At 42.6% G+C, this 20803-nt stretch overlaps 1 protein-coding gene across 3 annotated transcripts in view; it reads right to left on the bottom strand.

The window, feature by feature from the left end:
- Positions 1 to 140: 140 nt before the first annotated feature.
- Positions 141 to 20803, bottom strand: part of camkvl (CaM kinase-like vesicle-associated, like) — a 44959-nt gene continuing 24296 nt past the window's right edge. The window contains exons 1-14 of one of the 3 annotated variants that reach the window (XM_026153384.1): positions 17263 to 17279; positions 16100 to 16171; positions 15713 to 15807; positions 13420 to 13526; positions 12265 to 12396; positions 11941 to 12015; positions 10413 to 10551; positions 8151 to 8271; positions 6497 to 6572; positions 6210 to 6346; positions 4415 to 4493; positions 4250 to 4337; positions 3950 to 3958; positions 141 to 2721 (exon numbers count right to left, since the gene is read on the bottom strand). In XM_026153384.1, coding sequence (XP_026009169.1) covers positions 1243 to 2721; positions 3950 to 3958; positions 4250 to 4337; positions 4415 to 4493; positions 6210 to 6346; positions 6497 to 6572; positions 8151 to 8271; positions 10413 to 10551; positions 11941 to 12015; positions 12265 to 12396; positions 13420 to 13514 — 2430 coding nt within the window. In that variant the 5' untranslated portion in view covers positions 13515 to 13526; positions 15713 to 15807; positions 16100 to 16171; positions 17263 to 17279 and the 3' untranslated portion in view covers positions 141 to 1242. Of the gene's footprint in view, positions 2722 to 3949; positions 3959 to 4249; positions 4338 to 4414; positions 4494 to 6209; positions 6347 to 6496; positions 6573 to 8150; positions 8272 to 10412; positions 10552 to 11940; positions 12016 to 12264; positions 12397 to 13419; positions 13527 to 15712; positions 15808 to 16099; positions 16172 to 17262; positions 17280 to 20803 lie in introns of those variants that run through there. The other 2 variants (XM_026153383.1, XM_026153385.1) reach the window with 2 other exon arrangements.

The raw sequence follows: 20803 nt of genomic DNA, 5'->3' as shown, positions 1-20803 counted from the left end.
ATAACATAATAGAACGCCTGTCAGAAATCTGCCTTTTGGATAAATGTTGATTAAGCACGTAAAAAACAAAACAAAACTCGGCTGTAATTCTAAAATGTTTTTTTTTGAAGAGTGATCAAATGATTTTAAACAACTCAATATATATGCATGTATTTACTGACTTACTTTTATTGAAAGACTTGCAAACAGTGCACATTTTACATAGGGACAGAATAGTGGAGATCTAGACTTGTTCAGGAGAAAAGCACAGAATCTGGTATTACATACACCCAATAGCAGAACAAAAGTCAGAACAGTTTTATGATGAAAAGGATAAAATAGGCAGGACTGTCCAGTTAACGGTACCAAATGAATGTGCTGACAAAACTGGAGCAAATGAAAACAAACTATCTGGAAATGTTTGGGGAAAAAAGGAGAGAAAATGTAAGAGTTACTGTGTTATTGCAAAGCCTTTATACAGTATATTTCCCCCAGCTCTCCGGCAGATGTGGAACAACTCATAAGTCTAAGTGACAGTTTAAGTTTAAATATACCGTTTAATAAAACAAATTATAATTTCCTGCAACCAGGGGAATGGCTTTATCAGATCAGTTTCACATATTTCTGTACAACTTTGTGACACCAACCATCACAACAGAATAACTAGCCACATAAATACATAGTAACTGAAAAAAAATCATGGGACAATCTGCTTTGAGCAAAAAGGAAAAAAAGTAAATGTCACTTTGGATATGAGGAAGTTCACACCATGGAAGAAAAATATGACTTAGGAACCTAGTTTGATTCTGTTTATTTACAGTTTTTAGGGGACAATACTTTATTTAGAGCTTTTCTTTCACTGTTAGTTGAGGATTTTGCCATTCTTATTTGTGCAGCTTCATAATTTGCAAATTTGTTGAGTGCTTGGATTTCCATATGAGGTGGTTGTGTGGTAAACATTTAGGCACACAATCTGGATTTAGCATAACCAACTTTTAAGATCTTGATCTGTGAAGCTGTCGTACAGAGATATATTGTACTCTAATCCCTCTAGACTCCAGTGACGAAAGTGTTTGGAATGTCAGAGGGGGGTAGGATCATCTGGTATATGCAGCCAAACCAAACAACAGTGTAATAACTTCTCTTTTTGAGCACAATTAGGCAGTCCTTCTGGGTGAGACAGTCATTAAATCCTTAAGTTTAACTATGAATACAGTGTTCCAGGTATTTTTCCCTTTGTGTATTGCATCATGCACACCTGCCTCATAGTCCCCTGCCTATCCCAGGTCTTGGTGACTGGCTGGAATGAGCAGGAGCCGCCTGTCCATCTCTGTCTTCCTGCTCTCCCAGCGCCTGGGGTGAGGCTTCTGTGGGTGGAGATGGTGGGGGATAGGCAGGAGGAGGAATGCTAATGTGAGGAAGAGATGGCAGCACAGGTCTGGGAGAGGTAGGAAGTGGTGGTGGGGTGCCGGTGGTTGCAGATGTGGACCGCTGTGAGGGGCGTGCACGAGAGGTGGCGGGAGAAGCGTGTGTGCTCCGAGCTCGAGGTTGCTCAGCAGGACAGTCACTGATTTGCTCTAGGAGCGATGGCATGTCTCCCTCGATCTTCTCCAGCACAGCAGCCATTTGCTTTTCTATCTGCTCGATCACACTGTCCATTTGCCAATCGCTTGAAGTCCCCCCACTGTGCTGTAGCCCAGTTCCATACCTCCCTACACCTCCTCCACTCGTATACAGGGAACTGTATGGACTCCCATAGCTCCCAGCCATCCCCATAGCCCCAACCTCTGGATTGTATGGTGTGGCATGACGGCCCAAGCTAGCAGAGCTTCCAACTGCATAGCAAGCCTGTCCCGGTGTAGCACCTGCTCTTGGTATACTAAACTCAGCGCTGTATCTATCTGTTCTTCTGGCATTCGTGTCCTGCCTATCTACTGGACTCTCATTGCCCCTGAGCCTAACTTCTAGTCCTCCATCCACCCCTGTACCTGGCCCCACTGCTGGAGTAACTGGCGCCACCACAGACTTCTCAGCCACCGCTTCAGGTACTTGTGTCTGACACCAACTTCCGTCAGTCTCATCCTTTTGCTCGCTTTGTGTGACTGGTCTCTTCAGCGGTGAGGCTGATGCAGCAGCGGATGCTGTGTGTGAAGGTGCATGAAGTGTTGCAGCCATTTTACGTTTGCTGCTGGGGTCGGGGGAGGACGATATGTGTTTTTTGTCAAGATTAATGCCCGAAGTGCTGTCTAATAGCTTTGAGGCCTCAGGGCTCACCGCAGGCGTCTGTTTGAATTCTGGGACAGCTTTATTTTGGCCCAAATTTGCAGCCATTTTCCTGGTTCCGTCACCTGCGCCTTTCTTTGCACCAACCTTGTCAGGCTGTTCCTGGGTACAGTTGGGGACTGCATTTGGTTGACAGAAAAGGTCCTCTACACCTGATGGCGAAGTTCCTACAGATGGGCCTATATGCATCTTTACCTCCTCTTGTTTTTCTCCAGCCTTAACTGTCTCTTTACTCTGGTCCATCCCAGAGGGCATACTCTCAATAGTAACTTCTAAAGACACACTACTTGATGTTACCCCACCATCACTCATCCCTTTCTCTCCCTCATCACTTGTTCCCTGCGAAGCACCCCCTTCACCATCCCCTGCCTCCTCACTGCCCTGAACCTCAGCAGAGCTATCAATCAATGCTTCTGAATTCTTCAGGCGTTGCATGAAGGTGGTGACACGGATTGCTTTCTGCGAAACAGACAGAAGTAGAAGAAAAACAAGAGAAGGATGGTTAGGATGTAAAGAATTAGATTTGCAGTACATTTCATTTTCGTTAAAATATACTTCCTCTTCCCCCCCTGCTAATAAAAAAATACTTTGATAACATAGTCATGGAAAAGCTTAAAAAATAAGCTTCAAGTACAAGCATTTGAGAAAAAAGCCTGTCAACACACCATGATTTTTGCAACTTCGTACTAAGAGCTGAGATATGATTTGTGTGACATGAAGGAAGATTAGTGCCGGTTGTTTACTTCCAGAAGGCTATGACATATTGTGCCCTGGTTTAAATCAATCTCAAGTCTCACCCTCCCCAAGAAACTCCTTGAGTGCTTGCTGACTGGAAAAAGTAATCAAGCAAATGTGTATAAATCCCCTTCTTATAAATGTTACACCGATCTGATTCCTTCTGCTCTACAAACACTGAAGGAGTCAGGGGGGAACGTGTGAGCTTAATAACTGCTAATAAACCAGGGAAACGAATTCCCTTGAATTCTCTGGAAGTGAAAAGCCACTAGGACACAAAAATGCTACTGAGAACAATATCTCTTAACTGAGATTTCTTTGTATTGCTTCAAAAATGATTTAAATGTAACAACAGTATGGGACAATGGGCCAGGATTCACGTAAGAGGAATGCCAGAGGGCCTTACAGTATAAATCACGGCAGTTCATAAGTTCACAGTGGCTAAGAACCCTTATGTCCTTTCCATTTGACCCTCTCCTTATCTACACTAATTTAAATACTACAAACGTAGTGAAGAAAAAAAAACCTTGCTTCTCTGCTGCTTATCTCACATTTATAGATCTGGATTCATAAACCAGTGCAGATGAGGAGAAGGAAAGGAGTAGAGCAGGCCACTTTGAACATCTGGGTGTAATCCAATGACAAAAGTGGGGCAGAGTGGATGGATCTCTTCTGGGACAGGCAGAGTGACAGTGGGCAGGAACAGAGCTTGGGAAGAGTTTCAACGGCCCCTGACATGATCAATACATCTCAAAGCTGGCTTGGGTTTAACATTTAATATAACCTTTTTTCCAAACTGATTTTTATAGAGATAGCTTCTGATAAAAACCTCTTTTTAATTTAAAAGCATATTTGGCTATCAGAGAGACGTGTTATCGAGTCATTCTGGACTAAATGTGAGCTTCTCCCCATGCTCTGCCCTTCCACTGTCCTTCAGAATGAAAAACAATACCTTTAATTCCTGGGAACCACATGGAGAAAGAGAGAAGAGGATTGTTGCTGTTACTTAAGCTGTTAGGTTAGCATTGCCACCATTTTCCTTCTTTGTCTTCACCAGTCTCATCCCTGGATCGCCTTATCAGTTCCACCATGTCATTCACAGACTTTAAACATACCTCTGCTGAGTTGTGTTAGGAGCTAAAAGCACATTAACACCCTGGTCTTCACCTGGTTTCTCCTCCAATATGCCTCTGCTGCTATTATTTCCAACTTCATTTAATCTCACATTTACAGAGCAGGAGTGAATACATACCCGCCATTTGGCCTTTGCAAAGTTCTTTTCAAACTGGGCACACACGCCATCCTTCAGGTTCTTTTCTGATGCACCGTTCCCTGCAATCCTGAGACACAACATACAAGTAAATATAGCTGTGTGCCAAGATTCCTGTTGCTATTGTCAGCATGTACACATGATTACCACTCATGGAAAAGCGCATCTTGCGCTGTGATTCTCAACATCTGGTCCACTTCCATCAGGCGACAGACAAGCTCCTTAGCTGAAAGAGCAATGAAAAGGCTGTTACGTTTCGGTGTTGTCAGTGTTTTGTTTTTGCGTGACTGTCATGTGTTTCCTGTTTTACTTTGAAGGTCTGTTGTTATCTTAGTGTGTTTAGTTTACATTTTCCCTGTCTCGTCAGTTCTAATTTGCCCCAGCTGTGTTTCCCTCTTGTTGTCCATTTTCCTGATTGCCCCTTCTATGTATTTAAGCCTTGTGTTTCAGTGTGTCATGGTCGCGATCTTCCCCGTGTTGTAAATAGTTTGGTGTTTTGGTGTAAATAAATAGTCTGTTGTAAATGGGTTTTGTCAATACTTTCGTTTTGAGACACTTCCGTTTGGGATTTTGGTGAAGAGCTTTAGTTTTTTTCTCGTGTGTTTTTTTCCTTTATTTTAATTTTTTTCGTGTTGCACTCCGGTTGCCTAGGCCGGGGTGTAACATATGGGGGCTCGTCCAATCGCTGGAGGGTCCGAGGGCCGCTTCAGCCTCCGTCTGTCTTCGCTGGAGGGCCCGGGGACCGCTTCAGCCGTCCGCCGTCGCTGGAGGGTCCGAGGGAGGGACCGCTTCAGCCGTCTGTCTTCGCTGGAGGGTCCGCGGGCCGGTCCAGCCTTCATCCGCCTTCGCTGGAGGGTCCGAGGGACCGCCCCGGCCTTCGTCGTCTGCTGGAGGGTCCGAGGGACTGCTCCAGCCTTCGTCTGCCTTCGCTGGAGGGTCCGAGGGACCGCTCCAGCCTTCATTCGCCTTCGCTGGAGGGTCCGAGGGACTGCTCCAGTCTTCATCTGCCTTCGCTGGAGGGTCCGAGGGACCGCTCCAGCCTTCGTCGTCTGCTGGAGGGTCAGTGGGACCGCTCCAGCCTTCATCAGCTTCGTCCGTCTTCGCTGGAGGGTCCGAGGCACCGCTCCAGCCTTCGTCTGCCTTCGCTGGAGGGTCCGTGGGACCGCTCCAGACTTCATCCGTCTTCGCTGGAGGGTCCGTGGGACCGCTCCAGCCTCCACCAGCCTTCATCCGGTTTTGATCAAACATTTCACTTGGGGTTACATGTTTGATTTTTGGGTGGGGGGAAATGTTACGTTTCGGTGTTGTCAGTGTTTTGTTTTTGCGTGACTGTCATGTGTTTCCTGTTTTACTTTGAAGGTCTGTTGTTATCTTAGTGTGTTTAGTTTACATTTTCCCTGTCTCGTCAGTTCTAATTTGCCCCAGCTGTGTTTCCCTCTTGTTGTCCATTTTCCTGATTGCCCCTTCTATGTATTTAAGCCTTGTGTTTCAGTGTGTCATGGTCGCGATCTTCCCCGTGTTGTAAATAGTTTGGTGTTTTGGTGTAAATAAATAGTCTGTTGTAAATGGGTTTTGTCAATACTTTCGTTTTGAGACACTTCCGTTTGGGATTTTGGTGAAGAGCTTTAGTTTTTTTGTCGTATGTTTTTTCCTTATTTTTATTTTCATACGTTGCACACCGGTTGCCTAGGCCGGGGTGTAACAAGGCAAACGAGGCATCTTAAGAAATCATATATGCAGTCTTTAAAAAGTCAAAACGTTAAAACATTCTGTGCTGTTTTCAGTTTTGCTCTGCAAAATATTTCATGACCATGGCAATTTTGATAAAAAAGTGCCACAAAATGTTTTACCTACTGATGCTCTAAATGAAGTTTACTGATAAACTGTCGTATTAAGAAAGAAAGTGAAGTATCCACTGCCACCATGTGGTGGAGTTGTATACCTGCAGGTGAAATGTCATCCCAGTAAGGAGAATCAAACTCAAAATCCCCAGCAACAATCCGGCAGAAAATGATGCGATTATGCAGATCGGTGTTTTCTTCCTCGGTTTCATCGTAAAAGGGAGGGTTACCCGACAAGCTGCAAAAAAACAAAAAACCAACCAAAAAAACACAGAAAGAGACAGAAGAAGTGTAACTATATATATATATATATATATAAAACAAAGTAATCCTGATAAAGCCTAGTGAGTGTTACATCACAGTGTTTGTAACTAGCAGTGAGACTCACAGTATGAACATGATGACACCCACAGCCCAGCAGTCCACAGGACGGCCATATCGGTGACGAGCCACCACTTCAGGAGCTGAGAAACAGCAATGAATGAAGCAGATACAGAATGTGTGTAAGAGGCAGAGAAATGTCCGAGGATTTTATTTACAAGCCTTCACACCATATTTATGCCTCTAAGCTGCACGGGCAACTTACCTCCGAAGGCTATCTCCAGTTTTAATTCCCTCTTTTTATTTGTTTGCATCATTTCCCCACCAGGGCCACTATTCGCTTCCCTTATTTATTAGTGTAATTACTCAGTTCAGCATCATGAATAACTGTCCTGGCATTTCGGTGAGAGAATCAGGCCAAGGCCCAGTCGTGTACTTCAAGTTGCCCTCACATAAATCTCAGTGACACAGAGAGGAGAGACAGCGCACATGAAATGAGATGAATAGAATAGAAGAGTTTGATTGTTTGCAGTTCTGCTTATGTTTTCTGTCGGTGTACTGGCTGGTTGTTGGGGTTGAACTCTGAATGCTCAGTAGCACAAGTCCTCAGTCACCTGGGGGTGGGCGTCCAGGTACACACCGGCTCACTCCTTGGCGGCCGCTTATCGGGGCCTGGAGCCTGGGGCTCGCTCGGGCCCCTTCGGGGGTGGGGTGCCCCCGGCCTCTCGGCCTGGGGCTCGGTCACTCAGGCACAGCTGGCGGCCAGCGGAGCTCACGGGCGCGTCACTGCAACTCCCCCTGGCTTCTGCTCCGCGGCTGCTGAGTGAACCCTCATCTGGGACTCTCCTCAGCTCTTACTGGAACAGTGGCGCGGCTGCCCCTCTGTTGGTCTTCCTTGGTTTCTTGTGTTCTGGGGGCCTCTGGATGTCTGGAGTTTTGATCTCCTCCATACCTGCTTCACACCCTGGAGGACGGGGCTGTGGCCCCCCCACACTCCCTAGCAGATCGTTACATGGAGAAACCTTTGGAATACAAGCATGCTGATCCACACAGGTATGCACACGGGTGTTCACTGCTCGTAGACCCAAATTACACCTTTCTTGGCTGCTACTTCGAAGCACATCTGTCCTGCGTGCTGCACAACAACATTGAATATTTAGTATTTACTGCTGTTTACACTTAGCTAGATTAATGCGATGGTGTTGTGTTTAGTATGTTGCTTTGTTTTTTTTTTGTCTTTTTTTGCTTGTTTTCTATTCTTCTCTCAACAGGTGATCCAGGAGATTTTTATTTTTTTTCTCCCCCCCTTTCTCACTGTCCCTCTCCCCTTCTGTTTTTCCTTTCCTTCCTCTTTCTTTCTCCCTTTCCTATCTCTCACTCATGTCTGTCCCGTCTGTAACATCTGAAAATAAAATATAATAAATAATAAAAACAAAGATTGACCAAATGGACCAATACGGCAATGCCACGATGATCCATTTGGCAAAGTAAATCCATTGGGTATCCTTGTTGGTCTTCAGACAACAATTCTGACGGCTAAAGAACCAAATGGGACAGGCGAGAAAAAACAAAACAAAACAAGTCCTCAGTCACATTTACACAACAGAAGAAAACAAAGATGGGAAAAAACAAAACAGGATAATAGATGGAGAAAAACTGAAAAGAAAATTTGGTTCCAAAACAAAGCCACACACTGTAAAGTGATGTCTGGAGTTACTTACCCAGGTATTCCGGTGTTCCACACGGCTCCGTGATTGGTCCGTTCTCAAATCTGGACAGGTAGAAATCTCGCAAAACTACTTTGTTATGGTTGTTTTCTGTGTAGTACATCAGGTTTTCCAGCTACAGAGAATGAGAAACGAAATAGCATTCCTACACAATTTCACACGTACTAAATGACACCATGGAGTCAAAGAAACGGGCCACTGGTTTAAATATCTGATGGTGGGTATTTTAACAGATCAGGACCAAGTGAATGTCCATCAAATTTGCCAAAACAACTCTTGTACAAATCCAAAGAACTGTCAGTCTTTATGCTCTGTACTATTGGACTTAACAGGAACAATAACTTACAATGAACGATGGTAAATGTACATTTATGTACTTTTTGCACAAAGAGGTCATAAATTTAGTGAGTCTCATGAAAACTGTTGGCTTACACATTTCTGCGAAAATGGATCTCCAAATAATTTAACAGCTGCATAAACTCCAGTATATTCAAGTTCAAAGAGGTGAGACTACAAAACTTCATGCGTGCAAGAAACTATGACTGCAGGTAACTCTTGTATGTAATCAGCAGCTCAGGAAACAAATCTCTCCTGTCGAAAATGAGTACTGGAGCAAAACTAGTTTGCCAGTGAAGATAGATGCCTTTAGGAGCAGTGTGTTTGAGTAGACCAAAGAAAGCTTTTCAGGAGAAAAATCTATTCAGATGGGAGGGATGTGAAACATCCAGTGCATGCAAGAGAGCCCTCAAACATCTCACAACTAAAAGACCTTCAGACAAAACAGTGGTGAAAATTCTTAACAATCCAAAAGGTGATGATTTTAATCGACTTAACTTCTATTTTGTAGGAACTGTAGCATTAAATGTTATCCTGATATGTCGAAAACAGTTCCAGTAAGGTAATAATAACACACAAGGGGTTAATAAGTCCTTGATATCATATAGCTCAAGGCCATTTACTTAAAAGTCATTAGTGGGCTAATCGAGGCAAAACTGACAGCCTTCCAGTGCAAATCATCAGTACAAGAGTAATCATCATTTGATGTCACTTATAGAGGTGTGTAGACCTTTGATTGCAAAGAGACAAATAACTGTGTGTGATCTAAATAGCTGTGATGGGGCATGTGGCTGTGAGGGATCTGTCTCAGAGGCAGCATGCATATAGAAGACAAAAGTGGTCCTAGTACTGAGCCACGAGGGACACTAATTCAAATGGTCTGCACAGGATCAAGTATTAGCTTTGGCCACAGAGAAGATTTTGTTAAATAAGTAAGAATGAAAACAATGTAAAGACGATCCCTTAATCCCAATCTAGGTTTCAAGATGGTCCAGCAAAATAAAGTAGTTGACTCTGCCAAATGTAGCTAACAGCACTAGCAGTGAGCAGTCATCACAAAGATATTCACTAAGATGAAAAGACTTTCTCTAGAACCTTAGATAAAAGAAAAGTTCACAGCAACGCTGCTCTATTCACCTGAATGTTTGTGTTATGATTAGGCCAGATTAAGAGGCAATTTAGTTTTTTTCACATCAGGCATGCTTAAGTCAGAACAATAACACTGATAAGTCAACCTGTTAGCAAGACAAGCAAAATTAAGATGTAATGAACCAGCAGATTTAGCAATGTAGCTGGAATATGTGCAACAAATTATCATGTTGTTTCTGGACCACGACGAAGCCAAACCCAAACACACTAACACAAGTATTGGTTTCCCTGTAAGAAGTCATTTCTAGTCCTGCATTTATTTCAATTTCACTTTTATTCGATTTTGATTTGGTTTGATTGGTTTATAATCTGATTTCTGCCCCTAGGTTTAAGCAAAATAAAATTTCATCTTTTACCAGTAGAGGGAGTCTGAAGCCCACGAGATGTTGTAGCTCATTCCTAATGGTTTGATGATGTCCGCTAAAGATATGAATCTCTCTGCATGCGTGTCTGTCACTAGAGATTGTTTCAAGCCATAAAGACAGTGTTTACTCCCGTGGTAACAATGTTATCAAACGTTCAGTCATTACCGGGATGGCAGAAGTATGCTTTTATGTGTCTCCAAAGATTTTGTGCTGACTAAATACTTAATATTGCTTTCTGGAGTGTGACGGCGCTCACTCGACAAAGTTAGTTAGTCACTAATCTATTTTTATCTTTTTATGGTAGTGGCACTCACTACACACACACACACACACACACACACACACACACACACACACACACACACACACACACGCCATAAGACACAGAAAGGCAGTCAGCATGTACCTTCAGGTTCCTGTGAACTATGTTGAGGGAGTGTAAGTATGCCACAGCCTCCAGGACTTGTCTGATGACATTGGAAGCGTCTCTCTCTGTGTAGTTCCCTTGGTCCAGAATCCAGTCAAAAACATCTCCTCCTGTGGCACTGCGTGCAGTCGCACACACACACACACACACACACACACACGCACGCACACACACACACACACACACACACACACACACACACACACACACACACACACACACACACACACACATGCGTGCACACAGGCACACACACACACACACACGCACACACACACACACACACACACATGCGTGCACACAGGCACAAGTACACGTATTACTAAAAATCCCATGACATGTAAAAGGCTATTTTGAAACACTGTAAACCACTTTCAGTCTTTTTGCAGCACAGTTTCCTTTTATTTACGAAGGATAAACAACCTTCTCTGCTAGGCTGGAGCCAGCACTGCTGAGCAATTAAGAACGATACTATTAGTCATTACCAGTGTTGGTCAAGTTACTTGAAAAAAGTAATCAGTAACTAATTACTGATTACTTTCCCAAAAAAGTAATCCCGTTACTTTACTGATTACTTATTTTCAAAAGTAATTAATTACTTAGTTACTTAGTTACTTTTTAAAAACCCAATTTACAACCTGAGTAGGTGATAAAGTGATAGATCTTTCAGCCCAATTCTACTTTTTCTGCATAATCCATCATACAAAATGTAATCAAATGGAAAAGTCTCTTTTTTTAACTTGTTTTATTAGTTTTAATCTTTTAACTTTATGCATCAAGAAAAAATGTAATTATATGCAACATTCTGACTGGAAGAAATTAGTTTAACATTTAAACTTTGCAATAGTAATCCCTTACTTTACTCGTTACTTGAAAAAAGTAATCAGATTACAGTAACACGTTACTTGTAACGCGTTACTGCCCATCTCTGGTCATTACTCTAACATACTTAGTTACATTTTGAGATGAACGATGACAATGATTATCATGTAATGCTTCCAGCAGGAGGTCTGGTGCCTGGGCTAATGTGTGAGCTACACATAAATAGCCCGATGTACACACAAATGACTGCAAGTGCAGTTTGTCTTTCTCTGTTTCAGTAACACGGCATAAATAATGTGTCCACTCTGCTCCAGTCATTATTATTGCTTTCAAATAAAGCTGCAAATATCAAAATGCGCAAGTCACAAGTGATGTGGATTAGGTGAGTTCTAGTGTATCGATCCCAAGCTCTCCACAGAGACTCTCTTGTAGCAGAGCAGTGCTTCAGGAGCACTGAGTAATGTTGAGTGTTACTAAGAGCAAATATCTCATCAAATCTAACACCTTCCCCTGTGTCTGAGGGGAACAACAGAGCACACAGTAATAAGAGGATAGACTCAACTCCTACCCTCGAGCTGCTGGATTTGTGTTACGGCACATGCACAAAAACGACACTCAAACAGATACTGACAATGATGTTAACGCGAGAAAGACAATCGGTGGAAAAGTTCAAAGAAATGCTCACAGCTCCTGGATGATGAAATATTCCTTCCGAGTCTCAAACGTATCTATCAGCTGAAGGATGTTTGGATGGTTTACCCTGGAAGAGGCAAAAGAAGTCACAGGCTGTAGGACGCTACGTGCAAACGTAAGGTGCTAAGGAGTCTGTCAGGTGACTAAATAAAGCAAAAAGCACAATTCACATCTCAGCTTACAATATCAACAAGAATTATTGCACAATTCATTTCACTTGAAAATTAGTATATCCAAACATTCTCTCCTTCTCCTCCTCTCCGCCTTTCTCCATTGCTCAATCATACATCCATCTGTTCACAAACTGATTGCGTACAGTTTCAGAATCATGATTTCGTTCTTGGCAGCCTTGCGGACTTTCCTGCCATCTTTCTTGAGGAATTTCTTGCAGACAAACACCTTGTCTGTTTGTCTGTCCTTTGCCAGGCACAGCTCGCAGAACTCCTTCCTACGCGATAAGAAAAAGAAATGGACAGAAAGACAGACAGACTGAGAACAGCAGAAAGAGTAAATGCTGGAAGAAGGATGAAAGTTTCTGATATTTTTTGTATGAGAGCGCGGTCCAGGAGAGACAGAATAATATTCAAATTAGGGGCACAAAGAGTACACTGGCTGCTTTGGTGAAACTCAGTGAAATAATTTAATTAGGAGGTGAAGCTTTGGATAGAAGGGTTGAAATGGGTCTTACAGCTCCCATCAGCTGGGCGGCATTAGGTTTTGAGCCTTTGGGGCATTCAGTACTTCACCCAAATGGATTCAGGGAAGCTTCGTGATGGAAAATTAAACTGCAATGTTTCACAATGAGAATGAAAAAGAAAAAGCGATAAACACAATTTTAAGAAGCACATGTACAGGCCTACAGCAAAAGCTTTGCACTTAATTCTGACTTAATGTGTTTTTAAGTTTGTGTGTGTGTACATGCACGCGTGTGTGTGTTATATAAAAGATGAGCAGAAATCTCTGAGGCCAGATGCTGATGTTGCCATATGGCCTTTTACACTGATTGGTATTTGTGTGTATGGTTTGCATGCCTGCCTGTGTGTGTGTGTGAGTTCGTGTTTCTCGAAGGGGTGCGCAGAAGAAAATGGTTCGTTTTCAGCCAGTTGAGCAGCAAACTGATTTTCAGAGGTTTTACGCAATATGTCTAAATATTTTTTGAATAAATAATAGATCCAGTGAATAAACAATAGCCTTCGAACAATGTGTTTCCTGAACTTTTACAATAAAAAATATTGAGACAATTGGCTAAAACGGACAAATTTGTCACATTTTTCTGTTACACACCAGCATCGCGCTGTTACCTTCTGTCATTCCTGCAGTGAAACCTTCTAATATGCCAAACCAAAGCTGTGGTGAGAACTGTCCAGTTCAGAAAATAACTCATGAGGTGAATGAAAACCTTGTGCCTGTGAAATGTTTACAATGGAGAGGAGGGAAAAGAAATCCGTGCATAAAGCTTTATAGCACTCACGCTCGCAGGACTTGTCCGAACTCATACTTGTCTGTGACATCAGATATGGTGTCATACGTTCGCCCATCTCGCAGGGCAAGGCACCCAAATGGCATGACGGCATTCACCTAAAAAGAAACAAAAATGAAAAACGAAGAGAAAGGTCTTTGAGTCACTTCACTATTGGGGTCAAGTAAATTATTCTGAAGATGCCTTCAGGTGACAGACAGATAAAAGGAAACGGAGAGGCAAAAACCAGCGTATTAAAGAGGAACAGAGTTACTGATGAAACACTGTGAAAGCTTCCCAGTTGTTGAAGTCAGAAGAGACTGAAGGAGCGTCATTACTATTAGTCTTTAAAATATACAGTACGATGGAGCGCCACAGATACAACCGTGTCAGTTTCAGAACAAATGTGAATGCCGATGCTTCTGGCAGCCTGGTTTATGCCAGCCTTGTCAACAGACCCTAAGCTACCCACTAAGCTTCTCTTTACTCTGCTAAAGTCTGCAGATTCAGTGCAACGTCTGTCAAGTTCAAGTTAAACTTTATTTCTAAAGGGCAGTGTCCCTGCATCCCTGAAGCAGCTGGTTTCTTCACCAATCGCTGGACTGACACCGCTAGATTTTAATGACATAATTTCTTTTGTTCACAGTCTGTCAGTGTTGATATGACACAGAATGACTTTTAATGCTTCCCTTTTATCTCATCGTAACTCCTGCTGCTAGCCTCGCATATACTGTATATAATACTGCACTGGTCTTTTCACCTGATAGTAACTCATACTGTTAACACTGCACATACTGTATGTAATACTGTATATTTATATATAAAATCTTCTTATCATGTCTACCTTAAAATAGCTTGTGACCCCACAGGAGGTTCCAAACGCCCAGGTAGAATATGAAGGATCTAGATAGTGAATCAGCAATCGATATACCATCTCACCACAGTCCTCAGGCAATCCTCACCCACACCTTTTAAGCACACCATCTACTGTAGGAGACAGATTCCCTGGAAACTTCACTCATGCATCCTCAAGGTCCTTCTCCTCCATCACGTACTGTTACCTGAGCCTTAATATCGAACCTATTCCCATTTGTTGTATAATTTCTATTGTTTCTATCTCCGAGTCTCTTCAATTGAGTTAGGAAATGACGCAGTAGGGAGGGAATGGGACATTTGAGAAGGAGCTTTGATTAATGTGAGTAATTGCATTGAGAGAGCCAGTAATGTAAAGATGACTTCATTGTTTATTGTGTAACAGCGAGAGAGAAAGAGAGAGAGGAATAGCCAGATATGTATAACAGGAGAGAAGACAATCCTTAGCAGAAATGGCATTTTGTGGGTGCTAATTTAGGATTAAGGAATGAATATCAGTGACATAAAATCCTCTCTCTTCTCTTTGTGTGCATGACATCACCAGTGTAGATGATAGGGCCAGAGGTGGGTCTGTCCTGTGATGGAGGAGGGGCAGGAAAGTACTGTGTAATCCCAGTGCTGGCCGTAATCTTTAATCTGTACCCCTAATCCAGAGTGCTGGGATACAATGTGTGTATGTGCAGGCGTATAAAAGTGTGTGCCTGAGCAAGTATAAAGGCTGATGCGGGTAAGTCGCAAGTACAGATAGAGGTTTGAGCAGGAGGGTGCGTGCCTGTGTGTACGTATGCATCCATATGTCCATCCTTGTGTGAGTGTAGTGCCCCGGTGAGATGGGAGGTATTTAGTGGTGAAAATGCACAGTACTGCCAGAAGATTATGTAAGCGCAACAACAATCCCATGACAAGGTCCAGGACGGTGAAGGTGAAGCTGGCATGAATGGAGCACATCCATCCCTCTGGGAACAAAGTGTACCCGCTGAAATAAAGTAAAGGCTGCCAAGCCCCAAGTATTATTCTTCAGAAGGGTCAGGAAATGGGTTTGCCAAGAACTTTGAGATGCTACGTTTTCAGCCCATCCCTTTCTTGCTCTGTCCCAATCTGCAGACACTATACACACTATTAAAATAAATCTGTTTCTGCCTTTACACTGGCATTAACGTTTTTAAAAACTTTTCCTCCAGTTTGTTTAACAGTTGGTGTCGGTTTAGTTGAAACTTAAAATGAAGCACTTCACTTCTTTGTGTGAAGTACAAATTCCCAGAGGGTTTGAAATGTGGATGGCCTTAAAAAGAACACTAAATAACTGTCTGTGCTTTCCATTTGGAGGGATGTAATCAGTCCAGGGTACTTTCTTTCAGTTACAGTGTATCTCACCTTTTCTCTCCTTGTGCCAACAGAGAATGTTTCTCAGACTGCCATAAAAACACCGTACCTGCAGAATACTGAGTCAGTGCGAGCCTCGAAGTTGACGAGGAGTAGGAGGAGATATATGGAGGATATGAGGAGAATGGAGATGAGAGGGAAGGACTGGAAAAGATGGAAGACGAGGGAAAAGGTGAGAAATAATGGGAACAGAAAAGCAAAGTGAAAAGTGCACTGTGACTAAGTGGAAAGGTGGATAGAGAAAATAGTGTACATGAGAACAGAACAAAGTGTGAAACAGAACTGCAGAGGCAGACTGAGAGTACCTATCAACCTCACAGCTTCACAGCTATCTGTGTGCAAATGCTTGCACAGGTGAGTGTGTTTCTTTGTGAGTGTAAGTGTGGGCACATGTGGCTGTATGTGTGTATATGTTAACAGGCTTTGTCAGACTCACTGTGTTTGGTAAGGGTATGAAAGGATGTCCCCGGAGTCAGAAAGCACTTGAAGGCATGACAGGGCAACCTCTCTGTAAGAAACATTTACAGCCACCAGCCTGAATATGTGCCACAGATTTGCAGGTAGCACGATATCAGGGATAAAATGAAAGCATTGAAGTGCAGTGCAACATTCCAGCCTTTCTAAGCGATGCCGTCACTGATCTCTCAGTGGCAGGTTCGCCTTTGAATCAGCAGGTCTGACTGCTGTGTGATGTGGGAGTCTCAGCATCACAAGAAATGTTTCCTTTTAACATTTCCAGATTTTTTCAGTCATGCCTTTTTTTTTTGTTGCTAATGGTCAATCTGTGATTCAAACTCGCTATGTGGAGGCCAGTGTTGGTCAAGTTACTTGAAAAAAGTAATCAGTAACTAATTACTGATTACTTCCCCCCAAAAGTAATCCCATTACTTTACTGATTACTTATTTTCAAAAGTAATTAATTACTTAGTTACTTAGTTACTTTTTAAAAACACAATTTACAACCTGAAGAGGTGATAAAGTGATAGATCTTTCAGCCCAATTCTACTTTTTCTGCATAATCCATCATACAAAATGTAATCAAATGGAAAAGTCTCTTTTTTTTTAACTTGTTTTATTAGTTTTAATCTTTTAACTTTATGCATCAAGCAAAAATTTAATTATATGCAACATTCTCTGACTTGAATAAATTAGTTTAACATTTAAACCTATTTTCTGCACATTCCAGCACATAAAATAAATTTTTTTGTTTTTCAATTCAATTCAATTCAATTTTATTTATATAGCGCCAAATCACAACATAAGTTGCCTCAAGGCGCATCATAGATACAGAGAAAAACCCAACAATCACATGACCCCCTGTGAGCAAGCACTTTGGCAACAGTGGGAAGGAAAAACTCCCTTTTAACAGGAAGAAACCTCCGGCAGAACCAGGCTCAGGGAGGGGCGGGGCCATCTGCTGTGATTGGTTGGGGTGAGAGAAGGAAGACAGGATAAAAGAAATGCTGTGGAAGAGAGACAGAGGTTAATATCTGTTATTAACCTCTGTTTTTACACTCAGTCTTTCAAATAGATGCAAGTAAAACACAGCAGAAAATAAATAAAGTCAAAGACTCAGCGGTCCTGTTGCTCTATTTTCACCTGTAAAGCAGGAGTGGGGCAGGCGGAGGGTTACCCTGGTGCAGGTGTGCCGCAGCGGTCAGTGGAAGAATCCGCGAGTTTCTCTGTGAGTTTCCCATTACGTCGTTGTGCACTCTGAGCTTGTTTAGGGGTTTTGTTGGTGTAAAAAGAAGTTTTCTTCCCACGCACAGCGGACACTAATGTTTTTGTCACTTTTTATGGAATCAAACTCAAAGTAAGGTCAGTACTTCCACGCTTTAAACGCTGCACGCTCATACTCTCTCCGCACTGATATGTGATCCATTGTTGATCTGCACACAGCTGTTGTCACGAACGTCGCACTCGCTTACGTCACTGTCATGAGACATTCTCGCAATAAATCACGGTTTTAGTAACGCAGTAACGCAGCGTTCCTACGGGAAAGTAACGGTAATCTAATTACCGTTTTGCAATAGTAATCCCTTACTTTACTCGTTACTTGAAAAAAGTAATCGGATTACAGTAACGCGTTACTGCCCATCTCTGGTGGAGACATGACTGAGCACCTACAGGTGGGAAAATGTATTTTTATATTTTTCATTTTAATAAGAAGGGAGTAACTAATGTATGATTTCAGTACTTACAAAATAAGTCAGTGTTTCTGAGGGATGAGGAACTAACTGTCCCTTCATACTGCCTCTAATTAGACCACAAAACGTAACAAGCGCAGAGCTCAGGAGACTCAATTCAGCTCACACTGTCAAACGTGGTCAAAATAAGCACTGAGTCTCCTATAATTAAACAAAACTGTAACACAAATGGGAATAACATGATTTACATGGATCTTAACTCACTTCAGCTGAACTTTTGAAATTTTAAATAAGAGTCCATCGACATTACTTAATAATGTAGAATTCAGGAAACGCTGGCAGGGAACAAAAAAGGCAGCCTTGTAACAACTGCAGAGTTTGCTGCGTACTTTCCTTATATTCTTATAAAATGCACACCCATTAACACACACAGGCACACGCACACTTCGGTGTGAAGCCGCACCGAGCTATCCGAGACATCACACTTCATCTTCGGCACCCCTAAATCAAATTGCCGGTGCACAGCTCTGCGTTTGTGGGTGTCTGTGTGGCTGTTCACAAGTGCTGTGTTTAGGCTAAAATGGAACAGAACAGCTTTTTATCGGCTCATACAGGAAGTGTTTCAGAGGTTCTTGGCGTCAAGGTTATGATTCTGCTATTTAACGCCACTCATGTCTTTAGCCATTCTGTCCCACTTGGCACAGGCTCAGTCGGCCTCTCTGGAGAAAAAGCAAACGGTCTCTTTCTTATCGGCAAATCGACGCTGTCTCAGGGCTAAACACAAACAGAATAACAGACACGAAGAAACGCAGTAGGCATGCGCTGTGTGTGACAAGGCGCTATGTCTACTTTCCCTTTGGATGTGCTGCCAGTTTTAGAAAGCTGAGAATAATTGCAAATGGATGTTATGTAAATATTTCACCCACTGCTGTGTGAAGCTGCTTTTTGTGTTGTCAGTCAAGTGCTTAGTTGTGTCAGTGTGTCCTTGTCACTGTCAGACTGATGCTGCTTGCAAATCGACAACATTGTCATTATCTTCATCACCACAATGCAAATCCTGATATCCACACAATTCGATTAAGTCATGCTGCACTGCCTTTGTTAAGAGGTGACTGGAGATGCACAGTATAATAAGATAAACGGCACCAAAGTGTACGTGTCTGCATGTGTGTGTGTTTGTGAAGGAAAATATTAACAAGTATGTCGATGTTTGCCTCCGGAGAAGAATGAGAGCAGCAGATTTGCTTGAACGAAACATGACAGGCCTCGCATGTCAGGTTGCATATGCCTCCATACGCAGAGACAGTATATTTTTCAGAGCTTCGCTACAACTGTCCTTGGCAGAGCAGCATGCTGAATATATCGGCCCCTCGTTAGTGTTAGACATGCACTCTGCCTACCTCACAGCATCAACACAGGCGCCCAGGAATAGCATGTTTTCACTTTAACCATTTCATCTGTGCGAATGTGTGTGTGAATGGGTGGATGACTGGATATGTAAAGCGCTTTGGGGTCCTTAGGGACTAGTAAAGCGCTATATAAATACAGGCCATTTACCATCTCTTTCCCTGCCTCTCCAGCTTTCTTCTCTCAGTCTTTCACTTGTCCTGAAAGCTTTTGTGTCATTATTGTTTCCAAATCCTTGACTTAGTCAACCTGTAAAGGTGATCATTTCAAACCCAGGCTGAGAAATGGAGGAGCCGGGATAGGGAGAGGCGACATCGGAGGTTAATACTGATACAGCAGCCACTGATATGCAGGAAGAATTTGGAGAAAGAAAAGAAATCTATCCTGTTGTGACCCCCCCCCCCCTCCCTTTTTCACAAGGGGTCACCGCTGAAGGTAGCTCCACATGTTTGATTTGACAGATTTTTGCACCAGGTGCCCCCAAAAGGATTCATGTCTCCCTCAGGACCAAACTGGGATCTTTTGCTTTGTAGATGAACGTGTGACCACAACACCACGGAGCAAACTGGTGTGTGTGAGAGTAAGACGATTAAATATATTTAAAATGTACAAACAAACCTATTATGTGACAGGAGGTCATTTTCTGAGTCCCTAAAAGGCCTTGAGAGGGTTATTAAGCAAATCATTACCTCCATGTTTCATACTTTTAATACGATTAAAAATAATAACCATATCTTTGTTTTTTTTCTGCCCTCGCCTTGATATTCATGTGCTTGTTTTTGTGTGTGCAAATCAGCGTGTGCCTCTTCATCCATGTATAACGAGACATGACAGCTGCAGCCTGTTCCTTATTGATCAGTCAGGAGCTCCTGTTATTTACTTGACTTAACACAGAGAAAAGAAAACAAGGCTGAAATTGACTTTTCATCATGGAACGCTTGGGGGTTTAAAAATCCTTCACATCAAGTCCACAACATTATGTAAGAATTGCATCAGGTGCAATTAGGAAATAAGCCCTTTCATATTGCCATTTATGTCATTTTGGTCCACAAAGCACATCCCCAGTAAGAATATAATGCCATTAAGCAGAAATTAGTCCACCAATTCCTACTAGGCTCATTGCCTGAGTAGACAAGTGTGTGCCCCATATTGAGCAGAGCACACAGCAGAGGTTGGTCCCAGACCTTATCAGGATGCTGCCACATGAAAGTGGGACAAATAAAAGAGTTGTGAGGACATGACAGCGTACACAGGAGAGAAGGATGAGAGGTATGAGAAAGAGAAGCAGATGAAGGGCCAATTATCAGCGCTTGATAAAAATCAAATGTAGTACATTTACTTGTAGCACACAAGCATGAACAACAGACGGTGAATGGAGTATCATCTGAAATACACACACACACACACACACACACACACACACACACACACATACACATTTGGACAGTAAACTTATAATATGAAGAGTTATGTGTGTCTAAATGTCACATAATGGCTGTTATGCATGGATATGATTCCTGTGTCGCATCAACATCTATTACATTTGTTTCTTCCACTGCGCTCCCAGTAAGGGGTCTTCTTCGAGC

The sequence above is a fragment of the Astatotilapia calliptera genome, chromosome 20 (genome assembly GCF_900246225.1).
Source record: "Astatotilapia calliptera chromosome 20, fAstCal1.2, whole genome shotgun sequence".
Classification (NCBI taxonomy): Eukaryota; Metazoa; Chordata; class Actinopteri; order Cichliformes; family Cichlidae; genus Astatotilapia; species Astatotilapia calliptera.
This window is presented reverse-complemented; position numbering and strand designations above follow the sequence as displayed.